The following is a 13,124-nucleotide window of genomic DNA, read 5'->3' on the forward strand; positions in this document are numbered from 1 at the left end:
TTCTTTTCTTTTAACATCATAATAAAATTTAATTAAATAATCTCCCTTTGTAGGCTTATCAGTAGCACAAAGTATTATTTTCTCTGCTTTATTCTAAGACTAATCGATGTGTCATATGTTAGAAATTCATATTTCCTTATGGAGCTGAATTAATATGATAAAAATTATCTGACACGTTAGTTGCATGCTCTACAAGGCACGGATATTCACCACAGAATCAATTCTGCAGGAAGCCCTTATACATAAGCATTGTGCTGATAGCAGGGTCTTGAGGTTCAACGACAAGATAAATATAGCAATTTTCATAATTAACAACCATGAATTTCTCATTAAGTGACCACTCTGATTAACAGGAAATTTTAATACACAGTACACATTCATGGTACAATCCAATGAAATTAAAAACTGGAGTTCTTCACATCAAATCAATATCTAGAAACAGTCATGTTACTTATAATACCTTCTAAAATAAAATATATATCACTATAATTACATTAAGAAATAAGAAAACTAACTTATTTCCAAATAATTCTGAAGTCATTCTAATATTTTGTAGTAGATTTCAGATTTATCTTTATAAACTTCAACTACCATTATGATATAAATAAGCAAAAGTACAAATCAACAGATTAAATAAGATTTTTATATTAAAATAAAAACTTTTTTCCTGAATAAATATAATAATCAGGAATATAAAAAAAATTAAAGTCAGGTCAATTATAGGAAGCCTTCTCAAATACACTTTTAAAAAAACCACCTACACTGGACTCCACAAGAGCAACACTGGAAGACAATGGAAAAAGACTATCAACATGCCATGAGAAAAGAACGCTGAACCCAGAATTCCTTACTCAGCAAAAATATCCTTCAGTGAAGAACAGTGTACCAAATAAAGATGCCTAAAGACAAATAAAAACTACTAAGTTTCATCATCAACAGAGACTCACTAAAGGAAATTTTACAGGAGGAATTAAACACTGGCAAAAAGAAAGTGATCCAAGATGATGTCTGAAGCCAAAAAGGAATGCTATGCAAATAAAATAGCACCGATGTGGGAGAAAACATTTTATAAAATTGAATATCCAGTCATAATAAAAACTTTCAGCAAACAAAGGCTAGATAAGAAGTTCTTTAACCCTTTATCAAACTCTCCAAAACTGCCCCCCTCTTCCCCAAACACTAAACTCTGGCAAAGCTCATACTTAAAGGTGAAATATTGACAGTATATCATTTCAGATCAGAAGTAAGGCAAAGATGTTTGTAAACAGCACTTTTACTCAGCAGTATGCAGAGATCCTAACCAGTCCAGTACGGCAAAAATAAATTAGATGAAAGGATTGAAAAAGGTATTATTTCTAAGTGTCATGATTGTTCACAGAGAAAAATCAAAACCTAATAAGAGAATTCAGTGAGTTTTCTGAATATAAAATCAATAAACAAAATGCCATATGCTAACAAGATTAATTTTAGAAAGACACTATGAGTTTCTGCTGTGGGAGATGACGACAAGTTGGTCTTAGACCAACCCTTTTGCTAAGAACTACAGCTGGACAAAATATAAAAGGGAAAACATATGCTTGAAAAGATAAAAAGGCTGCCAACGCAGTGAGAAGTAATGGGGTCAAGATCTGAGAGAGAGAGAAAGCCAATAAAAGTGAACTTCGTATTTGGAGGCACTTTCTCCAAATGCCGAATGTCAATTCTAAAAGCAGCAGCAGACACTGAGAGGTTAAGAAAATGAGAAAAATACTGGGTAGTTTCATGGAAATGGAAGGACCAAAACTGGGAGTGCAGGGCGTACCAAAAAGAAGGGGTCAACAGCTCAGGCTTTCAGCTGAGTCCCCAAGGGGCTATCCTCTAGGTACTAGGGTAGACTGGAAGTAGTCTAGTACTCACAAGGATTCAAGACCAGATTCAAATCATTTCAATGCCCATTTTGATTGAGGTAATCTCCCCCTAGACTACCTGCCTGACAAGGGCAAAACCAGATCTTCTCAAGAGATAGAGAACATCATACAGACCCTCAAATTATCTCTAAAAATTTTCATATACTACGTCCAGCACGTGGGCAAAAATAAACATGGATAAAGAATGGATTTGAGTGAAAAGTAAGAAAAAAAGAGAAAATATAAAAATATCCACAAGAGATCTAAATATTGGAATGGTCAGATAGGCTTTAAAGTAGCTGTGATTAATACATTGGAAGAATTATGTAACAAGAATTTTGGAATAAAAATTTCTGTGACAGAAATTCTAAAACTGATAATTTCAATAATTAAAATTAAGAACCCAATGGATGATTTTAAGAGCAGATCAGATATAGCAAGAGAAGTATGGTAAAAGGTAAGTCAGAAGAAAATATCTGTACTGAATGATGAAGAAAAAAGTATGAAACAATGTAGAACACCACATAAAAGTTACATGTGACAGGGGCTGGCCCCATGGCCGAGTGGTTAAATTTGTGCGCTCCGCTGCAGGCAGCCCAGTGTTTCATTGGTTCGAATCCTGGGCGCGGACATGGCACTGCTCACCAAGCCACGCTGAGGCAGCGTCCCACATGCCACAACTAGAAGGACCCACAATGAAGAATATACAACTATGTACTGGGGGGCTTTGGGGAGAAAAAGGAAAAAAATAAAATCTTTAAAAAAAAAAAGTTATAAGTGACATGGTGAAAAGGTCTAACATTTACGTAATGGTGGAGTCCTAAGGTGAAAAGAAAAAAAGAAGTGCCAAATCTGAAATTTGACATCCAGCAAAAGTACCCCACAAAAACAGGATGAAATAAAGATATTTCCCGACAAATGAAACTGATGGAGAACTCATCAACTGTAGACTCACGCTAGAAAAATACTTCAAGAGAAGAAAAACGAACCCAAATGGAAACATGGAGATGCAGGCAGGAATGAAAAGTGGCAAAAAGGAGAAACAGTGGTTTAATTTAAACAGAATATTAATGGCGGAAAACAGTAAGAGTACTTCTTATGGGATTTAACCCCATATTTAGAACCCCATAACGTATATTTAGAAATAAAACATATAACAATAGTACATAAGATGGAAGGGGATAAATAGAGTTAAGGAGTTCTAAAGTCCTTCCATTACTGAAAAAATGGTACAAGTACTAATTTACAGCAGGTTTGAATAAGTCAAGAATGCATGTTGTAACATGGTAGGAAGCTACAGCATTAGGCTTCTCTTAAGGTGATAGGCTTATACATCCCTTGCAGAAAACCTGTAAGCTATGCTCATGGGCTGTTAACAAGAGATATCTGCTATTGTGGAGTAGGGCTTCTTAGGTCAAGGTGGCTCATATACATCCCAATGAGCCTTGTTTCCTCAGAACAAAGCTGTCATTTGAGGTGACTAAAGAGAATACCTCCTAAACTGCTATGTGAAATGTCTGATGCTCCCTGCTGGCATGCTGTGTTTCCTGGCCTGTCTCTTCCCAAGTAGGCAGCTGCAAACTGTGGTCTATGGTAGTTTTGTGAGTCTGAATGTTTGAGCTTGAAAAGATACTGTGTTGGGCACTGCAATATTATATACTAATGAAAGGATCAATCTACCAGGAAGATACAACAATTCTAAATTTGTATCTACCTAATCACATAGTTTCAAGCCAAAATTAACAAAACCAAAAGGGAAATGTATAAATCCATGATTATATTGGGAGACTTTAAACACAACTCTCACAAGAACAGAACAAGCAAACAAAAAAATTAACGACAGATGATTTAAACAACACAATTAACAAACTTGAACAAACTGACATACGTAGAACATTGTAACCAACAACTACAGAATACATATTCTTTTCAAATACACATGAAATATTTACAAACACTGACCACATGTTGACCCACAAAGTCACTCTCAACAGATTTGAAAGGACTGAATCAGAGTATGTTCTCAGATTGCAGTGGAATTTAGTGAGAAATCAACAAATAGGGGCTGGCCCCATGGTCGAGTGGTTAAGTTCTTGCACTCTGCTGCAGCAGCCCAGGGTTTCGCTGGTTTGGATCCTGGGCACGGACATGGCACTGCTCGTCAGGCCACGTTGAGGCAGCGTTCCACATGCTACAACTAGAAGGACCTGCAACTAGGATATACAACTATGTACCAGGGGGATTTGGGGAGATAAAGCAGAAAAAAAAAAAAAAGATTGGCAACAGTTGTTAGCTCAGGTGCCAATCTTTAAAAACAAAGAAATCAACAAACGTAACTAGAAAATTCCCATGTTTTTGAAAAGTAAGTAATAACCTAAGTAACCATGAAGCCAAAATATAAAAAATAAATCATAACGAAATTTAGAAAAATTCTGAATTAAAGGATAATAAATAGAACATACCAAAAGTTGTGAGAGACAACTAATGCTGGTTTTGAAGGGAAATTTGTTAACTTTAAGTGACTTCAAATAAGAAGTGAAGAAATTTTGAAAAAGAATGATATCGGTATTTGCTATGAATTGTTGTGTCCCCCCAAATTCATACGTTGAACTCCCAACCTCCAATGTCACTGTATTTGGACATAAGGCCTTTATGGAGGTAGCAAAGGTTAAATGATGTTGTAAGGGAGGGACCGAACCAAAAGGATAAGTGTCCTTATAAGAGAGACCAGAGAGCTTACTCATTTTCTCCCTGCCATGTGAGGACATAGCAAGAAGGCAATCATCTGCAAGCCAGGAAGAGAGTCCTCACCAGGTTCACCAGAACCTACCATGCCGGCACTCTAATCCCAGGCTGTCAGCCTCCAGAACTGTGAGAAATAAATTTCTGCTATTTAAGCCATCCAGTTTAAGGTATTTCATTATGGCAGCCCAAGCAGACTAAGACAGTATCTATCTCAAGAATTTAGAAGAAAATTATCAAATTAAAACCATAAAAAATAAAAGAACATAGATTAGAGCAGAAATTGGTGAAAATGAAAACAAATGTATTAAAGAGATCAAATGAGTGAAACGATGACTTTCTGACTGAAAAAAAACCCCACAAATAAAACTGATAAATCCTTAGCAAAACTTATGAAGTAAAAAAAGAGTGAAGGCAAAAATTATCTCTACCAGGAATGAAACAGAGAATCACTACAAATATTAAAAAGATAAAAAAATGGATACCATGAAAACACTTACATCAATACGTTAGAAAATTCAGAGAAAATAAACATTCTTAGAAAAACTTTTACCAAAATGACACAAGCAGAAATAGAAAACTGAATTGCCCTATATCCAATAACAAAATAGAACTCCTAATTTAAAATCTCCCTACAAAGACAATCGCAGGCTAAGATGGGTTGGCTTCACTGGTGAATTCTAGCAAACTTTCAAGGAAGAAATCGTACCAATCTTATGTAAAGTCTTTTAGAAAACAGGAAAATCATACTTCCCAACACATTTTAGAAGTCGTCATGACCTTAATATCAAAATCTAGTGAGGATATTACAAGATAGGAAACTTACGGGCCGACTTCTCTCACGAATACAAGCAAAAGTCTTCAACAAAATAATACAGAGCATGTATTCAGAAAAGCAACCTACAGTAAAGACATACTTAATTATGAAATTAGAAGTCTCTCCTCTCCACTGGCTTATTGACAGGAAGAAATCACAACTAGCGGTGAGAAAAAAAGACACTGGAATAGGGGTCAAGTTAAGACAAAATTTGAAAGATTAATCAGACAATTTCTGGAAGACACTTAAAATGTTACTGGAAAATGTTTATACGTAACTTTAATATTATAAAACACAAACCAACACTAGCTTCTCACCCAGAAACAAATTTTTTAGTTAGTGGATCTCTAAATGTTCCTCACAGAAGCTAAATTGACCTAAGATGACTGTCTCAACACAGAGAGCGTATCTGTTTACGAGGTCAATGCTGAAAGCACACCTCTAAGCACAGTTTACCCTTTATAACATAATAGAAGCAAATAATGATGTAGACAAAATAAGAATTCTTTAACTTAGCCAGAATATGTTTAAAGTCAAAGTTTGAATACTGGTTTTAAAATCTTTGGCAGTTTTTTAGAACTGTATGTAGACACAAAACAGGCCTTAAAACTAGCAAGGTTGAAACAGAACACCTTTACAAAAAAAAAAAGGCTGCTACTAAGCTACAAAAAAAGATGAAATCTTGCCATTTGCAAAATAAGTCAGATGGAGAAAGACAATTACCTAATGACTTCGCTCACATATAGAAGATGAACATAACAAACGCAGACGGGGAGAACAGATTGGTGGTTACCAGAAGGGAGGGGTGGGGGAAGGGCAAAAGGGGTAAAGGGGTGACTGATGGAAATCAGACTTTTGGTGGTGAACGTGATGCAGTCCATAAAGAACGAGAATTATAACGATATATACCTGAAATTTATATAATGTTATAAACCAATGTGACCTCAATTAAAAAAAAGAAAGAAGAAAACAGAAAGTTACTGTTTTGTTTTTCTACCTATTGTTATTGATATTTACTAGTGAAAAAAGTTTACTTATATTTTTATTCAAAAGATTTTAAAACAAAAATAAACTATTGAAGAGGAAAAAAGAAGGCTTCTGAGAAGACCACAATAATCAATCCAATACATACATCCTTTTGTGTTACTTCACCATGGCTTTTTCCACATATCCACTTCAGCTTTCTAGAGCCCACTGGATCAGCCCATGTATAAAATACTGCTTTTCCAGGAGGGAGGGAATCTTCTACTTCACTGAGAGAACTGACATAAATAGAAAAATATGCATTAAATTAAGTGCAAGTATATGAATATATAAAGAATCCAAAATAATACTTCATTAACTGAGTCCATTAATTCAAAGTTGTGATACTTCTGATTAAGAGTAGACTGGAATTTTTTCCTTAATAATGAAAAAAAAGTTTTCTAAGAAAATAGTGAGACTATTTCAAGGGAAAATATGTCCTACTTAGAAAATAAAATTTTCAGGTCTTTGAAACTACTTTGTCAACTTTCATTTTAATACAAATTAATTATGAAAGAAAATTATTCCAATTATTTTATGTTATCTATACTAAATCTAAGAGAATTTAATTGGTAACCCTTCCCTAAGTATTAGTCTTACTCTGGCAAAATGATACAGCTCAATTATTTTTCAAAATCTTAAGACATGGGATATAAATCTAAGAAATTCAATCAACTCACAAAATGACTACCAGAAAGAAAAAAATTGGAGAAGTTACAAACCTTTTCTGAGCGGAAGAAGAAGCTGACTGCAGATTAAGTGACTTCATTGGTTATCAGACAAAATTAATGAAAAAAGAATATCATCCCACACATACCTTTGTAAAATGTTTAAATTTTAAGAAAATAGAAAACTGCCTATAAACATCTAGGAAAATGAGTAACCCACAAAGGAACAAAAATAACACTGGTCTCACACTTCTCTCTAATACTGAATGCCAGAAAACAATGGAGCAATGTCTACACAATTTTGAGGAAAAGAGGTTATGTCTTAAAATTTTATGTCAAATTCTAAGAGCAAAACATTTTCAAACAAGCAATAGCATAACAAACTTTTACTGAAAAACTAACTCAAAGACTTTTCCAACCAAGTCAGATATGACTCGAAATAAAATTTTACGAACTAGGATGTAAGAAATATTAAGCAACAAAACTAGTCAAATAAATCAACTTGTGATTAATATGTTATACAAAAAATGCAAATACCACAGAAAGCCTTGAATACCATTTTTCTTTTTCAAAGCTTCAGTGCATGGTTGTGTATCCTAGTTGTTAGTTTTTAGTCCTCTATGTGAGCCACTGCCACAGTACGACAACTGACAGATGGGTGGTGTGGTTCCACAACCAGGAAATGACCCTGGGCTTGGTGGTGAGAACGCCAAATCTTAACCAGTAGACCACCAGGGCTGGCTCTAAACATATATTTCTAAAACTAACCACTTTATATTAATCTGGGTCAAAAGTCCCAAATTCCTAAGAACCTGGGACCTTGGAAAGAGAGGTTGAAGAAAATGTAAAAGTTATTTCAAATTTTTCAGGGCTAAGTTAGCAGCTACTGTTTCACTCAAAATTTAAAATGCATCAAAATCTTCAAGAACAAAAAAGTACGTAGAACAGAAACAGAATGTATATTTTCCATATCATCATTAGAAAAAAATAACTATTACCAAAAAAATGGCAAGGAATCATAAATTTGTTTATTATAAGGATTACAAATGGGTTAAAGATTTTTATTAAAAGATAAACAGATTCTAACAAAATCGAAAATAACCAAAGTTCTCAACATGAGAGTATTTAATTATAGTGCATCTAAATGATGGAATATCATGCATTTATTAAAAATTGTGTTTTTGACGCAAGTTTACATGCTCACAATAGCTGTTAAAAATGAGATTCAGGGGCTGGCCTGGTGGTGCAGTGGTTAAGTGTGCACGTTCCACTTTGGTGGCCCAGGGTTTTGATGGTTCGGATCCCAGGTGTGGACACGGCACCACTTGGCACGCCATGGTGTGGTAGGCGTCCCACATATAAAGTAAAGGAAGATGGGCATGGATGTTAGCTCAGGTCTAGTCTTTCTCAGCAAAAAAAAGAGGAGGATTGGCAGCAGATGTTAGCTCAGGGCTAATCTTCCTCAAAAAAAAAAAAAAAAAGAATCAAAAACATAGATAGCAATAGTAAAATAGTGTGAAAAGAATGCATCAAAATGTTGACAGTGTTGGGATTATAGGGATTATGGTTTTCTTTTCAGTTTTTCTTTGGAATCTTAAAAATTAATTGATAGCTATTATTTTTATATGAAGGAAACAATTAACCATATTAACAACAACAACAAAAGCCAAGGGAAGGGAAGGCAGAGGAGACGAAAGACGCGTATTCTTTATTTTTCCATGAAAAAATACCAAATGTAAATGTGTTGATCAAATAAATTTGGTTTAAAAATAGTTAGAAATGCTTTTAATCAATATAAGTTTTAATCTATTTAATTCATTGCAGAATATTCCTTATGAAAAAATTCATCTCAAATATATCTTAGGTAGGCAATGGGAATTCAAAGAAAATAAAAACTAACCACAGTTCTCAGAATGCTAACCCTGTAGGTGTACATGTCTTAAACTCACAAGAAAATGACAACACGATGTGAGAAATGCTTTAACCTGCATATGCAAAGGTGCAGTCAAAAACTAGGTGTACAGATTAAGCTGGCGGGGGAAGGGATCACAGGAAGTGGAGTTTTTCTATCAGAAAGGAGCACCTATAAAGGTAAAAACACATGGAAGGACCCACAGCATTCAGGAAACAAAGACATCATTTGGTCTTAAGTATAGAGTAAGAGTTAGGCAACAGAAAGATAAATGTTTAGAAAGGTAGCCTAGAAACATATTTTGTTTTAAAAGAAATGGAAAGTCACTAAAGAACTTTAAACATGAGAGAGAGAGGACTATATTTAGTGTTTTTGGAAACCTACCTCTGGTGGCAAATGGAAGATTTACTAGAGACAAGACTAGACATATAGACAAAAAGTCTATTCAAATAGACAAGAAATGTTGGGAGCCTGAACTGGGATAATGACAGTAGAGATTAGAGAAGAGGAGAAGATTTTTAAAAAACAGAGTTTAACTAAGTGAATGCTGTGGTGAGGCAGAGGAGATCTAGGCTGATGGAGGTAGATGACGCCGCCATTCACTGAGAGGAGGATGCGGGCGACGAGTAGTTTTTGCCGTGCAAATGATGAGATCAGCTTTGAACCACTTTAGGTTCTTACGTGATATTTAGGAGGAGGTGGCAACGTGAAACTCAATAGAAGTCTCTACTGGAGTAAAGATTTCGGGATCACTGGCACACAGAACTCTGGATTCAATATTTTTTTAAACCAACGTTTCAGGTTCTTGCTTTAATAACTTCTTCAAATAATTCTAAGTTTAAATCCAGTGTTCATTCTTGTAGACTATTTATTTTATAAATTTCCAGGAGGATTGTAATTTTTTTAAGTTTCAGAATTTCAACACAGGATCACATTCTAGTTTTCCCCTTATCCCTTACTTTTACAATTATAACAATGCAATGGATAACATTTCTAAACAATTTATTCCTGCACTGTACTATAAAGAAAATTGCAAGGTCAAGGCCAAAGAAAAGACTGAGAAGTCTTTAGTTCAGCCTCAGTCAGGCTCAACCAGATGTCAGAGGATTAAACTATGAGGCCCTACATCATCCACAGTATGTAAAGAATTAACTTAGCTCCTGTGTTTCCAGAATGTGACCAGCTACGCAGTATACTTGAGAGAATCAAGAAAACAGTCACTCAAGTCATCTTCTGAAGGTCTTAATTTTGTGAACACTGTTGGGGAAAAGCTACTTGAGGTACATGGATTGAAGGGCATATGAGAAAACATTTCTATTTGTTTTTGTCAGACTTTTTTAAAAAAAATTTTTATTGAGTTAATGATAGGTTACAATCTTGTGAAATTTCAGTTGTACATTATTGTCTGTCAGTCATGTTGTAAGTGCACCCCTTCACCCTTTGTGCCCCCTCCACCCCACCTTTCCCCTAGTAGCCACTAATCTGTTCTCTTTGTCTGCATTTTTAAATTCCTCATATGAGTGGAGTCATACAGAGATTGTCCTTCTCTATCTGGCTTATTTCATTTAACATAGTTCCCTCAAGGTCCATCCATGTTGTTGCAAATGGGACAATTTTGTTCTTTTTTATGGCTGAGTAGTATTCCACTGTATATATATACACACCACATCTTCTTTATCCAGTCATCTGTTGATGGGCACTTAGGTTGCTTCCACGTCTTGGCTATTGTGAATAATGCTGCAATGAACATTGGGGTGCATGGGACTTTTGGAATTGCTGATTTCAAGCTCTTTGGATAGACACCCAGTAGTGGGATGGCTGGATCGTATGGTAGTTCTATTTTTAATTTTTTGAGGAATCTCCATACTGTTTTCCATAGTGGCTGGACCAGTTTGCATTCCCACCAACAGTGTATGAGGGTTCCTTTTTCTCTACAACCTCTCCAACATTTGTTACTATTTGTTTTGGTTATTTTTGTCATTCTAATGGGTGTAAGGTGATATCTTAGTGTAGTTTTGATTTCCATTTCCCTGATGATCAGTGATGGTAAACATCTTTTCATGTGCTTATTGGCCATCCGTATATCTTCTTTGGTGAAATGTCTGTTCATGTCTCCTGCCCATTTTTTGATTGGGTTGTTTGATTTTTTGTTGTTGAGTTGTGTGAGTTCTTTATATATTGTGGATATTAACCCCTTGTCAGATGTATGACTCGCAAATATTTTTTCCCAGTTAGTGGGTTGTTTTTTTGTTTCAATACTGTCTTCCTTTGCCTTGAAGAAGCTCTTTTGTCTGATGAAGTCCCATTTATTTATTCTTTCTATTGTTTCCCCTGTCTGAGAAGACATGGTGTCCGAAAAGGTCCTTTTAATACTGATGTCAAAGAGTGTACTGCCTACATTTTCTTCCAGAAGCCTTATGGTTTCAGGTTTTACCTTTAGGTCTTTGATACATTTTGAGTTTATTTTTGTGAATGGTGAAAAAGAATGGTCAATTTTCATTCTTTTACATGTGGCTTTCCAGTTTTCCCAGCAGCATTTGTTGAAAAGACTTTCTTTTCTCCATTGTATGCCCTCAGCTCCTTTGTCGAGGATTAGCTGTCCATAGATGTGTGGTTTTATTTCTGGGCTTTGAATTCTGTTCCATTGATCTGTTTGTCTGTTTTTGTACCAGTACCATGCTGTTTTGATTACTGTAGCTTTGTAGTATGTTTTGAAGTCAGGGATTGTGATGCCTCCAGCTTTGTTCTTTTTTCTCAGGATTGCTTTAGCAATTCGGGGTCTTTTGTTGCCCCATATGAATTTTAGGATTCTTTGTTCTATTTCTGTAAAGAATGTCATTGGGATTCTGATTGGGATGGCATTGAATCTGTAGATTGCTTTAGGTAGACCAGACATTTTAACTATGTTTATTCTTCCAATCCAAGTACATGGAATGTCTTTCCATCACTTTCTGTCATCATCCATTTCTTTCAGAAAAGCCTTGTAGTTTTCGTCATATAGGTCTTTCACTTCCTTAGTTAAATTCACCCCGAGGTATTTTATTCTTTTTGTTGCGATTGTGAATGGTATTGTGTTCTTGAGTTCTTTTTCTGTTAGTTCGTTATTAGAGTATAGAAGTGCTAGCGATTTATGTAAATTGATCTTATACCCTGCAACTTTGGTGCAGTTGTTGATTATTTCTAAAAGTTTTCCAATGGATTCTTTGGGGTTTTCTATATATAGGATCATTTCATCCGCAAAAAGCGAGAATTTCACTTCTTCCCTTCCTATTTCGATTCCTTTTATTCCTTTCTCTTGCCTAATTGCTCTGGCCAAAACCTCCAGTACTATGTTAAATAAGAGTGGTGATAGAAGGCATCCTTGTCTCGTTCCTGTTTTCAGGGGGATGGCACTCAGTTTTTGCCCATTGAGTATGATGTTGGCTGTGGGTTTGTCATATATTCCCTTTATTACGTTGAGGTAATTCCCTTCTATCCCCATTTTGTTCAGAGTTTTTATGATAAATGGCTGTTGGATCTTGTCAAATGCTTTCTCTGCATCTATTGAGATGATCATGTGGTTTTTATTCCTCAGTTTGTTGAAGTGATGTATCACATTGATTGATTTGCAGATGTTGAACCATCCCTGTGTCCCTGGTATAAATCCCACTTGATCCGGATGTATGATCCTTTTGATGCATTGCTGAATTCTGGTTGCCAGAATTTTGTTGAGAATTTTTGCATCTGTGTTCATCAGCGATATTGGCCTGTAGTTCTCCTTTTTCGTGCTGTCCTTGTCAGGATTTGGTATCAGTGTGATGTTGGCCTCGTAGAATGTGTTAGGAAGTGTTCCATCCTCCCTAATTTTTTGGAAAAGCTTGAAAAGGATAGGTATTAAATCCTCTCTGAAAGTTTGGTAGAATTCCCCAGGAAAGCCATCTGGTCCTGGGGTTTTATTCTTTGGGATGCTTTTCATTGCTGTTTCAATCTCTTTCCTTGTGATTGGTCTGTTCAAATTGTCTGCTGCTTCTTGACTAAGCTTTGGGAGATTGTAGGAATCCAAGAATTTATCCATTTCCTCTAGGTTATCCACTTTG

General features: G+C 35.4%; 1 protein-coding gene across 7 annotated transcripts in view; it reads right to left on the reverse strand.

Annotated features, from left to right (window-relative positions):
- VPS13A (vacuolar protein sorting 13 homolog A) overlaps nucleotides 1–13,124 on the reverse strand; it is a 231,748-nt gene that overhangs the window by 50,152 nt on the left and 168,472 nt on the right. For all 7 annotated transcript variants that reach the window (XR_011497472.1, XR_006525972.2, XM_014832544.3 and 4 more), the window contains one exon: nucleotides 6,578–6,707. Coding sequence is in view for 5 of the 7 variants with exons in the window: in XM_014832544.3 (XP_014688030.2) it covers nucleotides 6,578–6,707 (130 nt within the window). In the remaining 2 variants the exon portion in view is untranslated. The remainder of the gene's footprint in view (nucleotides 1–6,577; nucleotides 6,708–13,124) is intronic.

The sequence above is a fragment of the Equus asinus genome, chromosome 23 (genome assembly GCF_041296235.1).
Source record: "Equus asinus isolate D_3611 breed Donkey chromosome 23, EquAss-T2T_v2, whole genome shotgun sequence".
NCBI classification, from domain to species: Eukaryota; Metazoa; Chordata; class Mammalia; order Perissodactyla; family Equidae; genus Equus; species Equus asinus.